Genomic DNA, 21,592 nt, shown 5'->3' with positions numbered 1-21,592 from the left:
TTCTGTAGTTGGTGTTCTTATCTGCAGTGGTAAACAGAAAGTTCCGCTAAGACTTGTCTTGTTCCATTTAAAGAATGGCTGGAGGTGGTATGTTGGCAAAAGAAAAAGGGCTTCTGCACTGTAAGGAGTCCTTGTGGGTAATGTAAGCAGCAAGCTCTGTGGGACATGATGTGTTTTCTCCTTGCCAAATGTGAGTGAAGCTGTTCTGCCTTTTCTGCCCTCACCAGAGAGCAGCAAAGCGTGTTCTTGCCACCTGCTCTGACCTATCCAGGAACTGGGAAGTGCACTTCTCCAGACAGGTAAGTGTTCTGGGTTTCTTGCAACTGGCATGTCTCTAGGAAAGGGAAACAGTGGATAATGTTAGTTACCCCAAGTTGCTCAGTAATGCAAAGGGGATTAAAAAGCATAGCAAACTTGTAAGCTGTAGTTACAAATGGAGCAGTATGTGAATAAACTCACTTATTATCCTTACTGTTCATTGTAATTTCAAAATATGGCAATTGGGACACCGAAGTAGCACCTTAATTTCAGTGATTGGCTTCAAAGTATGAGAGCAATAACTGGAATAATCTGATACTTCAGCAGATTTAAATACTTGGATTTAAAATGCTTTATCTTGTGACAGCGCTGGATCTTGTGATTGGTGTGTTTCCAGTTCACTGAAGTCAAAGCAGAGATTGTATTGTTGGCAGGCTCTTGGACTGTCAAGATGCTATGGGTTTGTCGCAGCAAAACAGGATGGTTAAAAACCTAAAAGTTTTTTAAAACAGTTGTTTCCCAATAAAGACTTTGACACAGCATTCTCAGCTGTCATATCACACTGGTTATTGTATTGGGAAGCTAGAACTGGGAGCTTTGACTTTCTCCTGAGCCACATGCGGGTAGACCCTGGGAGTAAATGGTGACGTGTGGGAAGAGGGCAAAGAGTTTTGGATGAACAGAGTAGTCCCTGTATATGAGATTCTTCCTTCAGCTTCCCTTTCTCCACTTTCTGCCTGTGTCCCATGGAGGGAAAGCAGTAAGTAGGAAGCTGTTAGAGACAGCACAAAGGGTAATCTGTGCATTTGCTGTAATCTCCTAGGATCTGCGGGGAGGAGAAAGAGCTAATTGCCTTTTTTTTTAATTGCTTGGCTTTCTTCCTAACAGCATCACACTGGCTGATCACTCCTGTGGCTGCAAGGGAAAGGCAACTTGCTCCTCTTAGTTGGATCACGTAGGCTCTTGGCACGCTGCTGTTCTCTGGCTCATGCCTCGTGATGCACACAGCACAGTGGTGATAAGAGCTGCCTGTGCATGAGTTTGCTGCCTTCTTACAAGTAGTTACGTGTACACCAGAGGAAAATATTTGCTTCTGGTAGGAAATGAGCTTGGTCGTGATCAAAGCACTCCTAGTTTGCTTATGGAAGAGCGGAGTGAGGGAAGTGTTGCTCAGAAGGTGTCGAGGGTTTAGATTGCGGGGTGACAATAAAACCCTGGCAGATGTATTGTTAACCTCCTCTCCTCCCCACTTCCCCCTTTTGCCCCTCTCTCTCCCCCCCTCCCACTCAGGACAGGCGATTGGGAGGGAAAGAAGGACAGAGAGAAGAGAGTTGGAAAAAAATAAAGATGTTTTACTAATGCTACTAATAGGAACAGAGAAAATAATACAAAATATACAAAACCAATCTTTGAAAGTCTCAGCAACTGCAGAGCCGGCACCCAAAGTCCTCGATTGGACTCTGCAGCCAACCGGAGCTGGATTCAGTCTCTCACTAGGCCTCAGTTCGCAGGGACGACCAGCAAGGTCCTCTCCTAATGTCGGCCATAAGCAGAAGGGAAAAAGCAAAAAGGCAAAAGGGCAAAGGGAAAAAGGGACGAGATCCTCATGATCTCCCACTTTTATATGAAGTATTCACGTGAATGGAATGTTATACACAGTTGGTCTGTTTCTTGGTCACTTGTTTCTCGTTGCCCCTCTCGCGAGATGTCCATCCATGCTTATCAATTAGTTTGCATTCCATTGCTAGGTTTACCAAAACATGTGTCTGGTTCTCCAGCAAAATGCAGTTAATATGAAGGCTTTAGCTGACAGGCAAAATTCACTGAAAGAGAAACGTGTTTTTAACAAAACCAGGACAAAAGGGCAGGCTGAGTGCAGTGTGTGCAAACGCGGGGTGTCTGCATGTGCAGCTGGTGCTGTACTTCACTGGCTGGCTGGTGGGATTGCTCACGCAGTCTTCACTAGAGGGAAAAGTGGGCAAAAAAAATCATCTCATGCATCTTTAAATGTGTTTTATGTCAACTGAGATAAAACCTACTGAAATCAGTTAGCTTAAGCACTAGGTTGCCACAGGATATCGGTCGACATCAGGTTGGTTTGATGCCTTAAATGTGTGTTTTCTCTTTTGCTCTTTCTGAATTTCTTCTCATTTTAACCCTGAATTTATACCTGGATTCGTGGGTAGCAGCAATATGTCTATAAAGCTTTTTTTCCTGAAATTACTTATACCTATGGTTAACTGCTGCCTTAATTAGGTTGTGTTTTATGACACCCATTCAGTGTTTATAAAACCAGACCCTAGTTTGGTGCATTTTAAGACTTGAGTAAAAAGACAGTTAGCAATTACTCATCTTGTGTGTTTTGTAAATGGGGAGAGGTAATCAGGTTCTGTACATAGGTATCACATTTAGTGTTTTTATCTGTTGTTTGCATTTCTCAGTGAAGGGTTTTTCAGCCAATTTAAACCAAGAGGTAGGGATTAGGTTTATGAGCGCTTCTAGGGACATGAGGAATGTCCAGAGGGAGGGTTCAGCTATGTGACGTGTGAAATACCGGAGAGGCAGCCTTGGAGGGTTTCTCTCCTGCCAAGTAGTAAACTCCACAGAGAAAAAGGGAGAGAGAATGTAAGCAAACCTGAGCAAATGCTGAGCTCTGTAGGCTGGCAATTAGTAAATCGGAGACGATGAATGAACCGTACTATGAAGTAGTTGGGGATTTCTATACATCTGACCTCGGGAAACCTACGCTGAAGGAAGTGGCTGTTTGGTCGTGCACTGGAAGGAGCAGCAGCAGCTCTTGGGTTTTCTTTTTTTGCCCACGTGCCTTTCTTTGCCTCTCCTTGTCATGCCTGATGGGCAGTTTGCTGGGGCACCCTCAGTGCCTGGATTACGGGCCACCTTTCCAGCCCCCTTTTCACTTGGAGTTCTGCTCTGCCTATGAAAATTTTGGCTGCTGTGACCAGGAGAAAGACAACAGCATTGCAGCAAAATACTGGGATATCATGGATTATATTGATTCCCGGGGGCATAAACTGTGTGGAACGTATATCAAAGATATACTGTGTCAGGTAGGGCAGAAAAATCGCATCTGAATCTTATTCTTTGGGCTGACTTGGGGGTCATTTATGGCTCTGATAGCCATTTATATCTGTGTTGCTGTGAAAAGAGATGTGGTAGCAGGGGAAAAGTGGGCTGATGGAGTAATGATACCTGATCCTCACTATGCATTTTGCAAAGTGCTCTGTGGTATCTGGCAATATATAGTGACATTTATGAGCAATAATGATTAATGAAAGCATTGCCCACGTTGGGTGATGATGGGAATCCTGCTGCTCTGCTAGTTTTCTCATAATGAAGAGGAGAGTTACAGATCCATATTTGTTTTCTGCTTGCAGCTACTAGGTGTTGGGTTACAAATTCTATGAGATCAAATTTGGGGCTGTTCAGCCTGGAGAAAAGGAGGCTGAGGGGGAGACTTAATTGCTCTCTGCAACTACCTGAAAGGAGGTTGTAGCATGGAGAGTGTTGGGCTCTTCTCCCAAGTAGCAAGTGATAGGATGAGAGGAGATGGCCTCAAGTTGTGCCAGGGAAGGTTCAGATGGGATATTAGGAAAAAAATATTCACAGAAAGGGTTGTCAGGCACTGGAACAGGCTGCCCAGGGAAATGGTTGAGTCACCATCCCTGGAGGTGTTTAAAAGGTGTATAGATGAGGTTCTTAAGGACATGGTTTAATGCTGGAGTTAGGTTATGGTTGGACTCGATGATCCTGAGGGTCTCTTCCAACTGGAATGATTCTGTGAAAAGATATAGGAATTATTAGGTGCTCCAAATGGTGTGGTTGTTGAACACAATTTAATAGGCAGGGGTTTCACACAGCTGCTGCAAGGTCCTGAGGCTTCAGTCAGTGCCTTTCCACCAGTGCTGGCTGCACACTGTGCACTGGGAAAAGGCCAAAGGCACCGCTCTTCCTGAGCTTCTCCTCCTTGTAATGTGAGGGCAAAACCAACCTGCCGTTTTAGTAACTCTTAGTCATGCAAAGCTGGATTTACTGCATCCCAAAATGCAGAGCAGCCAAAAGACACACACAATCTTACTAAGAACATATAAAACTCTTTTAATTACTATTTCCTTAGCACTGAAATATTATCTGTACGCCAAAATGCTTCCACACTTTTTGGATGCTGGCAGGATTCTGGCGTCTCCTTGAGGTGGGGAGGGGCACTAGGGCTGAAAAGAGCAGCATCAGGGTTGGTTGTTATTTTACAGTCGATAAACCAGAAAAAGGTGATACAGGTCCAAAAAGAACAATCAATCTTGGCGTTATGTAGACTTCTCTACATGTTGCAGGTAGGAAAAAAAGACTATAAAACTGTGCCTAACGTCTCTTTGCTCATTCTGCAGGGTATATTTAATTTTGCATTTGTTGGAAGTGTATGTTACAGCAAAAAACCCCAAACCTCCCCTATATATTTTCTTGTATATTTTCAAACTAATAAGTTCTTACTGTTTTCACATCTTTCTAGAGTAAGGTTACTGTTAAATCTTTGGGGAGCAGCTTGTGATTGTGTTATATGTGGTGGTGTTCCTGTTCAAGTTGGTGACAATCATGGAAATAAAGTTGGGTTCTCTGGCAAATATTATTTGGCTGTTGGATTAGAGGAGGGGCAAAGATCTACCGAGAGGTTTTGCTTTAGTGATGTTGCTTTGCACGATCTAATGGTTACTGATGGTCTCGTGTGGAAGGGATGGAAAATGATGGCATCTCCATTCTACCACCTCCACAGTATCCTGATCATTTGTAGTCACCACCTGTGAAACATTGACCTGTACTTCATGCCACATCAAATACAAAAAGACAGACATATACGTGATCAGGATGTAACTGCGCAAAGTTCTATTTTCTGCTGCGTATGGCAGGACTTCAGATAAACTGCTGCCAGTTACAAGTGCTTTTATTGATATTATTTGTATGGAACTTGGAATGCAAAGATAAGACTCAGAAGCAATGCTAGACAAAATAATATTATTAGCTTTTGTCTTTTAGACGAAACAAATTTCAAGAGAGAGGTGTAGGTACGTAATGATAAACCTGAATTGTTAGTAGCTGCTCTAATTTAGTGAAAAAAGCATTATTTCATGTCTTTGTGGGAGATGAGAACAGTTGTAACAAAGCAGCTCATTGAGTCAGAAGTTCCCCCAGTGCCAAAACCAGCAGACAGTAAAAAATGGGCAAGCTTTCCTGGTGTGGCAATGAGTGTTGTGCTGAGGGTTATACAGAAGCAGCTGGGTTTGGGGACTGCAGCAGCCTTGCTGGTCCCACAGAGCCCAGGAAAGATGCCATGGAGTGCACCTTACCTTGGCAGTGCACCTTACCTTGGCAGTGCACCTTACCTTGGCAGTGCACCTTACCTTGGCAGTGCAGCTCTGTGTTTCTTAACAGAGAGAAGACGATTAGATGGGGATGTCTTCTGGATCATGGATTTCTTGCCACCGCTTAAAACCAGATGTTTCTCTTGAAAACTAACAGCTAGAAGCATCATCTAAAGCAACCCAGCTCTGCTGGTAGAGCTGCTGCAGTTTGCTCCTGGCAAGGTGTGGGTCTGTTTTTGCTAGCTACACTTCTACACTTGTAGCTTTAGAGTTTGACCTTCAGCTGAGCCATACTAGGATTTAGCTTAAAAACGGAATACAGAACTGTGAAACCTGCCTTTAATGTTCTGAAGGAGGTTATGTGCAAATTACGTGGCTATAAAAATTCCCTGGCTGCAAACCTTGCTAGGAGCGCTAGAACAGCTGTTTGGCTACTGGCTGAGAAGATGTTTCTCAAAGCTATTACAGGAGAGGCTTAAAAATAGGCCAATTAAACCTTGTTCAAGCTGATAGAAAGCCATGATATTAGCACGGGATAGGGGCTAGTGCAGGAAAAGCAACACACTTTTTAATCCAGTTTGAATCTGAGGCCTGACTTGGTTGCTGGTTGCGCACTCTTTTTGCAGAGAAACTATTACAAAACAGCAAAGAAGTATCAACTTGATTTTAGCAGCTTCTGCTCCTTCCACTCTATGAAGTAGTGGGATTAATGGTTGTGTTTCATGCACAGCTGAGTAAAATGAAAGGGGACAACCAAAAGTAACTGCAAGGCCACATCTTGGGGGTTTATGTGGATGCTGAGGAATGGGCTCCATCTTGTGCATCTGGCTGGATCTGTGTCCTGCAGGTGGTGTTTTCTGGGCAAATGCTGGGTGGGAAGCCCGAGGGCTGGACAAGCACGGGAGCTGCTCAGGGGCTACACTTAGGATAATTAAGACCCTTATACTGCAGACTGTTGGCAGAACAGTTGATGGAGCTCGGAGGCAGTGAGAATATGTCTTGTTTCAGAAGTGGCTGGTTTTCTCTTCTCTTTTCTCAGATTGCTGGTCTGGGAGCTGGACCTTGTTCTAAACTTACTGTGAGAAATTTAAAATATTTTCAAAGACGTTAATAATGACTTCAGAAGAGACCTGAGAGGAGCTTTAGACTGCGAGTGACTTGTGCACAAGGGAGCAGTGAGCCAGCTGCAGCCAAACCTCGGCGGGAATGGGGGAACTTCCCAGGACTTGAAATGTGACACAGGTTGGGCTCTGCCCTCCCATACCTTGCCTTGGTGACACTTCATCAGGCTGTCACCTTTTCTGGTCTCCTGGTCACTTGAGATCAACACCGTATTTTGTGAAAACTATGCTAGAACTAGAAACTCAACATATTTGGGGGTGTGCAAATGTATACTGGCAAAAGTGGAGAGGGTGAGTGATGGTTAATGGACTTCTTAAGTGTTATTGAATGCCTGCAGCAAAGCTGCTCTCCTTCCAGCAGGGAAAATAGTAAAGCTTTGGCTTTTGGGGATGGCACTTGGCCTGATGGCCGCCTTCCTTCTTCTGGGAAGGCCTTAAACATGGGAAAAATGGAGAAGTTTTTCCACCTGGGGCTGGGCTCAGGCTGCAAGGACATCCTGAGGGTCTTCTGACCTGGGAAGAGGAGAGAGGTTCCTTACAGGTGTGATGTGAAAGCAACAGAAACCAACTTGTTCTGTGCAACTTCATAATCAAATGGCAGCAATGAAAAGTGAGTAACTTACTACACCATCCAAGAGTTGAAAACACTTTACTATTAATACCTGGAAGATCTTAGTATGGCCAAAAGCCCTCGGGTTCTTCTGTGAGCGAAGGAAAGAGTTTGCTGTGCTAAGTTTGCAATGAGGGTCTGTAGCCTTCCCATTAAATATCCTGCAAAGGCTGCTACTTGCAACAACAACAAAAAGTCAATACTTGAATAACTGCCTCAGGTTTGTTTAATGAATTTCGTTTAATGAAGCAAACATGTTTAATAAGGCAGAAAAAATACTAATGTAGTAGTTTGTCATTCTTTGACTGCCGATGCACTCGGCTTCCCACAATAAAACCCCTTCCCAATAAAAACTATGGATAGACTGTTTCAGGCTGCTGGTGTGAAAAGCAGTAAAGCCGTATTTCTGCAGAATTTAGCTTCTGTTTTGACTTCTGCAATTTTGTGATGATTAAAATAGAGGTGGGATTTTAATGGAAATATTTTACAGAACAAGATGGAGAATTTAAATTTAGGTAGAAATTCAAACACAATGCCTGATTTTCATTGTTTAACCTAGATTTTGCACTGCTAAAAACCTCATTATATTCGAAGTGATGAAATTTTACGTGCAAAACAATTGAAAATGTTGCTTGAAGATTTTCTTTTTCCTGAAGATCACATAGAGAGTCAATGGTTGCTCTATGAGTTGCATAAGATGATACTTATTTGAAACAGTTTTAAATCTCAACTATAATCTGCTTCAGGGATACTACGCATGCAAGAACATGATCTAAGTTGTACAGCATCAGACCGAAGAGAACCTCAGCCTGTACATTTAACCAATGTACATCTTTAGCACCTATAGTTTCTTCTGGCAGAATTTCACCTCATTTGTTTTTTTAATCTGGCTCCTGCTAGCTTTATCTGATGCTCCCTCATTTTTTCTTTTGGTGAAAAGTGAGTCCCATCCATGCTAGTGTACAATCTAGCAGGGGAAATGAAGAGGAAGAAAAAAAAAGCAAAGGTAAAACTAAATTGCAAGAAGAAATTGCCTGTCGCGTCCTTAAAACCCCTGTAGTGAAGAATCCACAGCCTCCATAGATGTGCTTCTGTTGGCAATAATTTAGGTGCATCTTATTGTGCTTTAGTAAACTGCTACTGACTTCTAAATCCTCTTTGGCCGTATTCTGAGTGCCTTTCTACTACTCCACTTCAAAGATGCCTCATTATGTTCTCTGCCTTTACTAATTTCTCATTTGATTAACCGGTTTGCTTCCATTAAGTGTCTTAGCCTCTCCTGGATGTGTGTACACAGACAGATATTGAGTTTATTCCACTTTCTAGGAATGTTCTCCATATGCTGCACATCTCTATGACGCAGAAAACCCTCGAACACCTCTGAGAAACCTCCCAGGACTTTGTTTTGACTACTGCTCCGAGTTTCACTTCAACTGCCGCTCTGCAATCAGCCTGCTGACAAGTGACAAGCACCTCCAAGAATGCTGCGAGACCAACAAGACGCGCTTTTGCAACCTCCTTCACCTGCACGATGAGGACTACTGCTTCCCCAACGTGCTGAAGAACACAGCCCTCAACCGCAACCTGGGCTCGGTGGTGGAGGACCACAGGGGCTGCCTCCAGCTCTGTCTGACCGAGGTCGCCAACGGCCTGAGGAACCCGGTGCTCATGGTGCACGCCGATGACCAAACCCACCGCATGTTCGTGGCTGAGCAGGTGGGCGTCATCTGGGTCTACCTACCTGACGGCAGCCGGCTGGAGGAGCCCTTTCTGGATATTAAAAGTATAGTGCTGGCTACACCGTGGGTAGGGGATGAGAGAGGCTTTCTGGGGATGGCTTTCCACCCCAAGTACAAGTACAATGGGAAGTTTTATATCTATTACTCATACATGGATAAGAACAGAGTGGAGAAGATCAGGATCAGTGAATTGAAGGTTTTGGCATCTGATGTCAACAAAGCTGATCCACTCTCGGAAAGGTAAAGTTCATGTCAAATGCTATTGTATGCCATGATGAGAAATTATTTTTCTTTGTCCCTGTCCTTTGCCCTTGCAGAACCAGCATGTTCCCAGTCACCCTGGTTCAGGTGTGTGACTGGCCTGCTATGAAGCTACCAGAGACAGGTCGGCTCAAGGTCACACAGCAAACTAGAAACCAAACTGAAAAGAGGACCCAAGATCTAGGCTTCCAGGTTGTCTTCTCTTGCTATCTTGTACTCTTACCTTCTAAAGAGCAATAAGAGCCTTAAGCCTGTTGTGGAATTAACATCTGCTCTAAAAGTGTTTTGTACTGTAGAACAGAGATGCTTCACTGCAGTACTATATGTTCATTTGATCTGATGTGTGCCTCTGCCAGGTCTTCCTGACAAGCAAAAAAGCTAATTCTCAGTTATGGAGAAGAAATTGTTAAGAATGGACTTATTTTCTCTGGAGTTTCACAATCACTGCAAGATGCTTCTGAAGCCTTCAAGTTCATCAGCTGCTTCTCATATAAGAAAGCAGAACCCACCAGTCATGATCGGAGCTTAAAGGGCAACAAGTGTTCCTTGCAGAAGAACACTTTATGTTCTTGTAGTCACGTTTTCAGATCATAGAATAGCTTGGGTTGAAAGGAACCTTCAGAGGTCATCTAGTCCAACCCCCTGCAATGAGCAGGGACATCTTCACCCAGATCAGGTTGCTCAGAGCCCCGTCCAGCCTGGCCTGGAATGTCTCCAGGGATGGGGCATCAACCATGTCTCCAGGCAACCTGGGCCAGTGTTTTCCACTCCTGTAGAAAATTGGGAACCATGTTTCCTCATGGGCTGCCGCACTGAAAGGAGCTTTGCTATCTGACGGGCCGGCAGCCTCGTGCTGGAGGCTCAAGGGAAACGAGATGCAAATCAGCACTGTATTTGACAAAGCTGACAGGTCTGTACAGCTGGGACATCTTGTTTTCTTCTGTAGAAGTGGTGCAATGTTTCTGCAGCCCACCTGAATGATCAGTCCTTTCCAGTAGCTACATCTGGAATTATTTCTCTCTCTCTCCTTTTTTTTTTTTTTTTTTTTTTTTAGGAATCTTTTGGAGCTTGAAGAACCAGCTGCAAATCATAACGGTGGGCAGCTGCTCTTTGGTGTGGATGGCTACATGTATCTGTTCACAGGGGATGGAGGGAAAGCTGGAGACCCTTTTGGAAAATTCGGGAATGCTCAGAACAAGTAAGTAAGAGAGCAGTTGAAAACCTTGAGCTTGTCCACCAAGACACAGGCTTTGGAAATGAGAAAATGTGGAAGAATTAAAATAAGAGTGTTTCCCAAAAGTGCGTGTGCATCTGCAAGTCTGTCCAATGCAGCAGTTCAAAAAGTTAGATTTAACATTTTGAAAGCTGAGGGAACGCAATTTGTTGAGAAGGGGAGAAGCCTTTTGTGACTTAAACAGGTTGCAAGACATACCAGTGGTTTGTTTATCTCTTTTGGACAGAAAACTTTTCCTTCGGAAAGGGGGAAGAGAGAGAGCAGAGTTCATTTTCAGTTGGCTCTTATGCTGGGATTTGTCTTTTTCTGTCATTCTCTTTAGGAGTGCTTTATTGGGGAAAGTCTTGAGGATTGACGTGGATGGAAAAAGCCCCGATGGAAAGCCTTATCGCATCCCTCCTGATAATCCCTTTGTGCCTGATCCCCAGGCCCGTCCTGAGGTTTATGCTTATGGGGTCAGGAATATGTGGCGCTGTGCAGTTGACAGGGGGGACCCTGTCACGAAAAAGGGGAGAGGGAGGATATTCTGTGGGGACGTTGGGCAGAACAGGTTTGAAGAAATCGACATCATCGTTAAAGGAGGAAACTATGGCTGGAGAGCAAAGGAGGGATTTGAATGCTATGACACAAAGCTTTGCCACAATGCTTCTTTGGGTAAGGAAGAAGTTTCTTACAGAAGATGATTATACATGTGTTGACTGGATTATAGCTCCATTTTTCTGGTGTTAAATGAAGATGGCTTACTACTTAAGAGCAGAAATTCCTTCTCCCCAGCCCTGCAGTGTTGCTATGAAATGATGCCCTGCTTATTCAGGGAATTCCCTGTCGCATACAGCACTGGACAAAGGGTTCAGTGTCAAAGCCTGTGCCTTTTGCAGACAAAATTTTCCCAGTGAAGTGAGGAAGGCGATGGCTTTGGTTCAAGTAGAAAAGCAATATTGTGTTTTTTTGAGAAGCCCTGAGCCACAGCTGTGGCTAAGGAGCTGGGGCCAGGCTGATGCTGAGGCCCTGAAAAAAGTGCTGTGGAAGAGGCAGCATGTTGTAGCAAGGACAGTGCTGCAGGACAACAGCCAAAAGCTGTGCTCTGAGTCTGACTGTGGGTGGGATGCTGTCTTGGTTTCAGCTGGGATAGACTTAATTTTCTTCCTAGTAGCTGGTGTAGTGCTGTGTTTTGGCTTTTAGAATGAGCTGCTTATGCTGTGCCAGGTGTGCAAGGAGCTGGGAGGGGGCTGAGTCAGGACAGCTGACCCAAACTGGCCAAAGGGATATTCCACACCACATGACATCATGCTCAGAATATATTTTGGGGCAAGCTAGCCCAGGAGAACTGCTGCTTACAGATGGGCTGAGCTTTGACCACCAGGTGGTGAGCAATAGCATTGTGCATCACTTGCTTTATATATTCTTTTGTTATTATTGTTGTTATTATTAATTATTTTCCCTTTCTGTTCTTTTGAACTGTCTTTATCTTAACCCACGAGGGGAGGGTGAGTGAATGGCTTTGTGTGGTGTTTGGCTGCCTGCCAGTTTAAACCACAACAGATGGACAAACCCACTTGCTCCCTTAAAAAAAGTGTAGATATTGGTGGTGTTCGTAAAGCTCTTTTGAAAGTATGGTAGAAAAACCATATTATATATACCGTATTATTATAATGTTCCTTATGCTGTTGGAAGAAAGCAACTGGTCTCAAACTCATGCATTTTCTTCTGAAACCTTTGTAGCAGCAGACAAGTTTAGAGTGTGTGTTACCAAAATTTGTCCTCTGCTATGCTGGTACTGATGTAGCCCTCAAGTTTGTTTGGGGTTTGTTTGTTGTTTGCTTGTTTTTTAATGTCCAATTCCTCAATTGACAAAAAGAAACTGAAATAGATTTTGCTGTTAATTTATGTTTTTTAATGAATTGCATTTGTGGTCTTTATCCTCGTCGTTAGAGACAAGCTACTTGATCCAGGGGAAAAAAAGGTGAGGACAAGACTAAAATTTTGTGGGATCTGATATTCAACCCAAGAAAGGGATGACTTCAATTTTAACACTGCTAGAGGCAAAGCCTTTATTTTATAAGCCTCGTGACATAAAATGGAGGTAGCACACTTATGCATGTGCTGTGCTGTGAATGTTAGCAAACCTATTAAGATGTTAACTTGGAATTGCTTGATCTTATTCCCTTCTCTAAAAATACTGGAATTTGTAGGGACAATCCCTGCTAAAATGGCTGGTGCAATCACAAACCTGTAAGTTAGTACTTCCTGCAGGCTGATACCTTTCTGCATTGCTTGCGTGATGCAAAGAATCTTGGTCCTGTGTGTTATTGAAGCTCATTGTGACTAAACCTTGATAAGCAATGGTAAAATGGACGGAAGTAATTTCACCATCCCTAAAATGCCATAAAAGTAGTAGTCGGATTATATTATTTTGCCAACCATATTATTGTGATGTCTATTTAAAAGGTGTTGAGACTCCTATATTTGGAGTATATAAGGTCTTTTTTCCTCTGAGAGTATTTTGCCCCTACACCTCATTTATCAGTTCAGGATTACACATGTAAAGTTTAACATATGCACACACTGATCAAATATGTAACTAAGCTGTAAAATGCATATGTGGATATTTCCTTGGACAAACTAGAATCAATGACCTTAAGAGACCCTAATTTCTCTGAAGTGAAGGGCTCCAATCTAACATGCCTGGTTTTCAGAGTCATAATTAATGTAGGTTTTGTAAACAGTCAATCCTAATATGCAGGTAAGGAGCACTTCAGTGTTGAAAATCTGGTAAAAGCAACTAGTGACCTTTTTAACCTCTAAGAGGCAAAAGTAACACTTGGGATATTTTGCTCTATTCATCAGTCGCTAATACATGAGTGTAAAGGTCTCTACTTTTACGTAGAGAGCTCCTTAAAGTCCCTGGGTCTGTTCTGTCCTAAATTACTGACTTCCAACTGAAATATAACTATTCTGTTTGTTCAACTGTACTGGTCCTTCTTGACATTTTTGTGCCGTCGGTGTCATTGGCCAATCACTTTTTGCTGCTTTCTGGATGTAAATTTTCTTGCTTCTTATGCTTCTGTATTTCACAGATGACATTCTTCCAATATTTGCATATGGCCGCAATGTGGGGAAGTCAGTCACTGGAGGTTACGTGTACAGAGGATGTGAATCACCCAACTTGAATGGCCTTTATATTTTTGGTGATTTCATGAACGGGTGAGACTAATTGTTTTCCCTGTAGCGTCCATTCTGTACCACATTTGCCTTATCTGGGCAAAAAAGCATATCAGAGCATCCTGAAACCTTTTGAGTTGGAGCAAATGAGAATCCCAGCTAAGTTTCTGTATTAGATCAAGTGCTCTGTTTGACTATTATAACAACATTTTTCTTGGAATCTAAACTTCTTCCAATATAGAGTTCTTAGGACAGGTTTGCTTTTGTTCAGGTCTGTTTTTCCAGAAGACAACCATTAAAGCCAGTCAACAGTCAGGGTCCTCACTGAATTTTGGTCTTTTTTTTTAGTAGAGCATAATTTTGACAGGAACTGATCTTGACAATGGAAAAATAAAACACAAGGTTTTATTTTTCATCTAGTCGACTTATGGCTTTACAGGAAGATGAGAAGACAAATAAGTGGAAGAAGCAAGATATCTGCATTGGCAGCAGAAAAGCTTGTGCTTTCCCTGGAATGATCAGCTCTTACAGCAAATTCATCATCTCATTTGCTGAGGATGAAGCAGGTAAGTACCGTGCTAGTCATACCTTTATTGGTAACCGTGCTGTCAGTTCTGTATGGCAGGGCAAATATGTTACATGATGTTGTTCCTCACATGTTACTGGAGAGCAGGTGCTGCAGAACAGGTTTGTGGCTATCAGCACGGCAGGTCGCGTTGATATGTGGTTCAGAAAGGTCTCCTGCCCTGTGGGGCTGTTGCAGATCATCACTTTGGTGTAGAGCTCAGGAGACAGATCCTTGTGTGAACTTACAGTCTGAATGCTCCAGATTCTCTGAGGAGTGTGAACTCCTGTTTGTTTCAGCCGTTTCTTGTCATTTTGTTGTTGTTTGCTTACGCTGTGTGATTAATGAAAAGACTATATCAATGCAGTTTGTCTTTCACTGTAATAGCTCATCCTCACTGGAGTTTATAGAGCTTACTTGAATTTCTCCCACTTCATTAGTATAAATTTCTCAATCTCATTCACAGCAACAGCACTTCACACTGTGGATTATATACCAAGACTTTATTTGGGGATGAGGAAAGCCACTCCTTTTAATACTGGAGTGGAATTATCTGAGTGCATAGGGTTATGGCTATGGTCATGATGACCAGATCTCTCACCAAGGTGAAAGTACCAATCTATAGTTTGTTCACCTTTGTACAGTCTCCTGACAGAGAACTATGTAATACATAAAGTGGCTGCAAGAGTTTTGAGAACACAATATATACTTCAGTGAGTTGTGATGCTTTGCGATTCAGCAGAATCATAGAATCATAGGATGTCCTGAGTTGGAAGGGACCCACGAGGATAATCGAGCCCAACTCGTGTCCCTGCATATAACAACCCCACAGTTCACACCATGTGTCTGAGGGTGTTGTCCAGTCTCTTCTTGAACACTGTCAGGCTTGGGGCTGTGACACCTCCCTGGGGAGCCTGTTCCAGTGCTCCAGCACCCTCTGGGTGAAGAACCTTTTCCTGATGTCCAACCTGAACCGCTCCTGGCACAGAAAAAGAGATTTGCTTGTAATGGAAAGATCCCAGGTTATCTGGTTAGCACATTCTGTCAAAGGCATAGGGAGACACAGGCTTTGCTGTGAAATATGTATGATTTTTAACTGTTCTAACAACACGTGGAGTGAGTGGATGTTACATGTCTCTTCTACTGCTTGTTCTTTTAGAAACCAAGATGATGTTGTCATGTAATTTGAAATTTTGCCTTCTTTGCAAGAAGACTACTATAATTTGTCTGGATATTGTTCTAGTGGGTGCTGAAGGGAAGGCATGAGGAGTAGTTGCTCTCCTCAGCAACCGTACAGGAATATATAGCCTCTGACTTCCATGGACTAGCCAATTTAGCTCTTGTTGGATTTTTATTTGTACAGCTATGAGATGGCTAAATATTTGTTGTGCAGTTTTCCCCTCTATTTGTAGCTTTGGGCTGCTTCTTTGGTACAAATAAGTTTTAAACAAAATATATATTTATAAAGAGGAAAGTAACCTTTTGGAGGGCTCCTGACATGAGGTAATGAAGGTTCTTCTCAGGCCTGGTGCTCAATTGAGGGCTGCTGGCTCTGCGGGGAACCTTGCTGCACCCAGGACGTCACTTGGGAGTCCACCTGCACAATCCAGGGTGAGACCAAACCCACTCCTTGGAGATAAGACACGACTGAGGAAGTGACTGAAGGGGTTTTCTCTTCTGACTGTGTGAATTAGAGATGACACAGGAAAGAGAGGGAAATGCAGAACTAGGATTCAGCTTGGGCACTTGCATCTGACACTATTTTTTTTTCACTTCCATTTAGGTGAGCTCTATTTCATGTCTACTTCTTATCCCAGTGCCTATGCACCACATGGATCACTCTACAAGTTTATTGATCCTGCAAGGTTAGTAATTAAAGATGTTTTTCCATGCCAAATTCTTCTATAATCACCATATGTTATTTGGCTATCACAGTAGAAAGAATGCTAATTACTACTGATACAGAATGTTGCTGACATCCATATCAAGTCCTTGGGTTTTGTTTACCCCCTGTACATCTGATGCAACTTTAATCAGTTTTAGTGTATTTTTTAGTCCCACATTGTATCTGTGCATCAAGAAATAGGTAGAGCTCAGATACCTTAAATGTCTGGGACAGTAAGGATCAAAATGTCTCCTTGGTTGTATATCTGAAGTATATGGCACGGTGGTATTTTAAAATGACAAGCCAAAATCATTCGGGGTCATGACATCAAATATGTGCGATGCACTTTCATATAATTAAATTAATAGCAGTGCACAGTTTAGTTTTCTTAGCAAAGAATGGAACCTGGTGGTTCACGCAGCATTCAAATAATAATTGGAGCCTGAACCTGGCTTTTTCCAAGCAAAATGTTTTTCCCCTATTAAGCAGTTATCCCTGCTAAAGTCTGTTTTTACAATAATAAGCATGCTTATGTAATTTTTTCCCCTCTCAAGCTTTTGGATCTTGCTAAAAAGCATTAAATGAGTTTCAAATCACCCTGTAAAGCAGAAACAGTAAATATGTGTCTGTGCTGTTGCTGAGATCTTGGACACTAGCAAAATGAAGAAAACAAGTTATGTTTTCTTAGGAAGTTAAATCCAAAGCTGAAGATAGTTAACTCAAGCTCTGTACCAAGGTGATGGGAACAGGAACTTGAGTCTTTTACTTACTGTAACTATTTGAGGCTCCTGCCTTGAACAGCTTATTGTCTGCCAGGAAGCCTTTGAACTGCATTAACTGATGAAAACGTAACATTTTCAACTAAAACCAAAAAATTGTGACCTGGTATAACCATTGGGAACTTGAGCATGCTCTATTTCGCAAAAGAAGCCCTGCAGTCCCTGTGCCACTCCCTAATGCACCAGGCAGACTATCAGGATGATAAATCCTCTCCTCTTGCCCGCTGCCAAGGGAGAAATGCAGCTTTCTGTCTCCCTGCAGAAGCCTTTCCCGGGGCTGCCTGCCCCAGAACTGCTGTGCAGTGATGCCCCGTGTCACAAGGACTGCACAGGGGGCAGCGAGGCCCTGCCAGGAACATGATGGTTTCCCTGCTCGGAAGGGCTTTCTGGGAAGAAGCCAGCTCTTCCCTGTGCTTTCAGAGCTTCATATCCATCAGCTCTGGAGCAGGAGCAGGCACTGATTCCCTTGGCTTTTTGGAGCTCACTCTTGTATTTTCTGCCTCCCTTTGTTTACCTTGGCTCAGATGCTGCTCTGCTCAGCTTTGCCCTTGTCTGTTTGCAAGCTTGTCCAGGGTGTGCAATGCACTGATTGCTCTAGATCCTGGGCTGTGTAGCCTGGCCTGATGCTAACACCAGCAGAGATTTTTGCATTCTCCTTTGCAATTTAGTGCTATTTATGGAATTCCTCTATTTCCATCCTGCTGTGGATGGTGGCTGGGATAACTGGTTCCTCTGATGGTGCTGGTGAGGCCCTACCTTGAACCCTGTGTTCAGTTTTGGGTCCCTCATCATAAGAAGGGCATTGAAATACTAGAGAGAGTGCAGAGGAGGATGATGAGGCTGGTGAGGGGTCTGGAGCACAAGTCTGATGAGGAGCGGCTGAGGGAACTGGGGCTGTTCAGCCTGGAGAAAAGAAGGCTGAGGGGAGACCTTATTGCTGTCTGCAGCTACCTGAAAGGAGGTTGTAGCATGGAGGGTGCTGGTCTCTTCTCCTGAGTAGCAACTGATAGCATGAGATAAAATGTCCTCAAGTTGCACCAGGGAAGTTCAGACTGGAGATTAGGAAACACTGATTCATGGTTGTCAGGCACTGGAACAGGCTGCTCAGGGAAGTGGTTGAGTCATCATGCCTGGAGGTGTTTAGAAAACCTATAGATGAGGTTCTCAGGGACACGGTTTAGTGCCAGTTAGGTTATGGTTGGCCTCAACGACGTTGAGGGTCTCTTCCAACCGAAATGATTCTATGATGGGTGCAGTCCCAGTCTGGCCAGCCCAGGCACTCCCTGTCCACACTTTGAGGGCAGCAAGCTGCACGGACATCTTCTGAAACATTGGCAGGGCCACTGCCATCTACCTAAGGGTGACTCAGACTTCTGTAGGAACATGGATGGCAGCAGTGCCCTGTGTCCTCACTTCAGCTGGCTGCTCCAGCAGTGCTCTCAGGGACAGCGGAGGGGCTGATGTGCCTCCGCCTGGATTGGCACCAAATCCCCTCAGTCAGGGCTGCAGGGAAGAGGTGTTAGAAGGTGCTTTAAAAGTTGGAGAGAGAAAACAGACAGCCAAACCAAAAGCACTGCTGACAACGCTGCTTTAGTCACCCTTTTTTTCATTAATTGGAATGGTGCGGAGGAAGCGCTTGGCTGTTGCCCATGGCTGAAGGAGAATGGTAATCACAAGAAAATGTGATGCCTTAGGTCATGCTTTGCATTGCTCTCTGCTGTCAAGTGTGCCAAATTGCAAGAGCCAGTTCTTATTTGTCCTACAGCAGTTCCCGCAGGGAACAGAAAACACAGGTCTGTCGCTCTTCTTTGTAACCTCTTCCTGTCACTTGATGCGTGACAGCTTTACCTCGGGGAAAATGTGCTCTTTTTTTGGGGTGCTTTTGTACTGTGAGAAGTTGCCAGGGAACAGCAGGAGAGAAACACAGATATATTTTCTTTGCAGCTTTTGCTTCATCCCCTCTTCCCCGGTCCTTTCCTTTCTCACGCCTCTTGCTGCAGCACCATGTTGTGTCTCAAGCGGCACCTTTGAAGGTCGTGACAACTTTTGTAGGGCTGTGTGGGAATATTTTTCTGCATGCACAGAGACCCTTGTGCTGCACCATGAGTGAGCAGAAAGCCCTGGCACTGACAAGCTTCATGTGTGTGAATGAGACTACTCCAAGGTGGGAGCCAGTATTGGTGAGGACAACTCAAAGTGATTAATAGTCTGAAGTCCAACCAATGCGTCCACTTCTCAAAACTGCATTGTGCTGTGCATCCAGCAGCAGGATGTGAAGGCACTGATGCAGCACCCTTGGATTCAGTGGTGGGCTACAGAGATGTGCAAGCTGGCTAGCATCCCCCACATAAACAAACCAGCTATCTGTGTTGGATAAAGGCAGTCCAGGCTGCCTGATGGCAAAAAGTTGACCAGAAAGGTGGTATCGTGGAAGAGCAGCTGCAGCTTTCCAGCTGCCATTGCTATTCAGACAGGGATTTTATGGCTGCACTCGGAGTTAGACTCTTAAATTCTACCCGCGTTGCACTCCAGGTGCCCCAAGTGCTTTCACGCCTGTTCCAGCAGAGGCAAATGACAAGGGGGGATTGATGTGTGCCTCTGGAATGAATAAATAAACTTCCCTAACAGTCTCTCAGATATCTTCATATGGTTTTCTATTTTTCAAGGAGAGCTCCACCAGGGAAGTGTAAATACAAGCCTGTTCCAGTGAAAACAAACAGTAAACGGATACCATTTGTTCCACGTGCAAGTAAGTTGTTAGGCTTTAATTTTTGCTGATAAGCAAAACATATAATGATCTTACAGGCATGTGACTAAAACTAAAGCACTGAGCAGGAGCAGTCTTGAAGTTAGGTTATCACATTTAATATGTGTGCTTCTGTCACCTACCAGATGCCTTGGCTTTTCTTAATCTCAGTCTCAGATTTTTTTCTTCTAAGTGTTGCCAAGTAATATTGTAAATGGGCATCGTAAGGGAACCAATGGCTTTGATTGAGGCATTGGATTTGGTCTGGGAAGTTCTGAACTCCTGTCCCTGGCTCTGGGACAAGCTCCTTGAGTCAATCCCTTCTCTGCAAACCTGGAGGAGTCAATCTTTGTCCTGGCCTTTTTCTGTTTCACATCCCATGCAACCAGGGAAGGAGTTAAATCTTATTATTGAGAAGAAACAGTGTTTAGCAAGTTGAGTTTGTCTGGGATTTCCAAGTAATAGTGTGACATGAAAAATTCAAACTGTTAAGTCAAGTCTGACAAAGAAGTGTGCAAAGTTTCCTCATATTGTCTAGACTTGTTTTCCTTAAATATACATTTATCATATCTAAAATTAAACAAATTTTATTTCCAAGAAATACACGTCTCTTTTGATGGAAGACAAGATGTTTATATAGTGCAGGGGTATCAAAATCATTTTCACTGGGGCCGAATGGAATTTTAGGACTCTATAAATGTTGGAGTAGTTACATTTACAGAGTCCTAAAATTCCATTCAGCCCTTTGAAGGCAACTGCGAGGCTGATGTGCCCCCCTGTGAAAATGAGTTGGACACTCCCGATATAGTGTGTATTTCTTTGAAATGTCAGTGATTTTTTTCTTAACTGTAGCTCTAATAGGGGTTTATATCAGTCGTATATCTGAATTAGCCTTTTGCCCTAAGGCGGAGATACTGAACTATGTTAATTACTTTCCTCAGAGACTGTCCTTGAGCTGCTTAATGAACCTTCAACAATCAAGCCTCTGAAAAAGTCTATTCCCACTGCATCCATCCCAACAGTTTCTTCTAAGAAAGCTAAAAAGACCCCATCCACCAAAATAAAAGCACCAACAGTGAAACCAGCTCCATCTGGTAGAAAGAGACAGAAAATCAAAGGTGAGGCTAAACCTCACAAGCCAAAGCAGAAAGTTGCACACATTTCTAGAACTACACCAGCACCACCTTTGCAAAAAAAGAAGAGCTCCCACCTAACGAGAACCAAGAAGCTTCTTCCAAAGAAAGCAGCACCAGCTAAGGAAAAACTGGAGAAAAGGAGGAGGGACAGTAGATTAAGAAGCAGCTTTCGAAGCTGAGTGATGTCCCAGAAAGTAAGATGGTGAAAGAAATGTTTTGGATAGTGACCAAATAAAAGAGAATCAGTTGACTTGTTATGCCAGCTCTCCCAGGTGCATCTCCATTAATGCCAAAGTTAGCAGTCTCTATATATGTTCTATTAGACTTCAACAGCACCAGCCTCCTAACGTTAACTTTCTTTGCAAATACTGCTGTGACATCCTTCTCTGACACAGGTAGTTATGAGAGTCTCTAATGGACATTGACTGGTAAGATTTGGCTGTGCATGACTGCCTAATAAATCCAAGTGCCTCCAACTTTCAGGATTTTTATCTTTTATCCAAGTGGGGCATTAACAAAACTTGAGTGTTCTTTTCCAGAGATGATGAGGGGACTGGAGCATCTTTCTCATGAGGACAGGCTGAGAGAGCTGGGTCTGTTCAGCCTGGAGAAGAGAAGGCTCCAGGGAGACCTTATTGTGGCCTTTCAGTACTTTAAAAGGAGCCTGTAAGATAGATGGGGACAGACTTTTTAGCAGGGCCTGTTGTGTTAGGACAAGGTTTTA

General features: G+C 43.5%; 1 protein-coding gene across 1 annotated transcript; it reads left to right on the top strand.

Annotated features, from left to right (window-relative positions):
• The first annotated feature begins 252 nt into the window (after positions 1-252).
• HHIPL2 (HHIP like 2) lies at positions 253-21,389 on the top strand. The gene is made up of 10 exons (XM_080341090.1): positions 253-299; positions 8,302-8,367; positions 8,688-9,340; positions 10,416-10,559; positions 10,918-11,249; positions 13,673-13,799; positions 14,178-14,323; positions 16,106-16,187; positions 19,653-19,735; positions 20,674-21,389. The coding sequence occupies exons 2-10, from the start codon at positions 8,314-8,316 to the stop codon at positions 21,045-21,047; spliced, it is 1,995 nt and encodes a 664-aa protein (XP_080197216.1). The 5' UTR covers positions 253-299; positions 8,302-8,313; the 3' UTR covers positions 21,048-21,389.
• Positions 21,390-21,592: the final 203 nt, after the last annotated feature.

Source organism: Nesoenas mayeri (assembly GCF_963082525.1).
Source record: "Nesoenas mayeri genome assembly, chromosome: 3".
In the NCBI taxonomy this organism is placed as follows: domain Eukaryota; kingdom Metazoa; phylum Chordata; class Aves; order Columbiformes; family Columbidae; genus Nesoenas; species Nesoenas mayeri.
The sequence above is the reverse complement of the archived record's forward strand: the minus strand, read 5'-3'. Positions and strand labels throughout refer to the sequence as shown.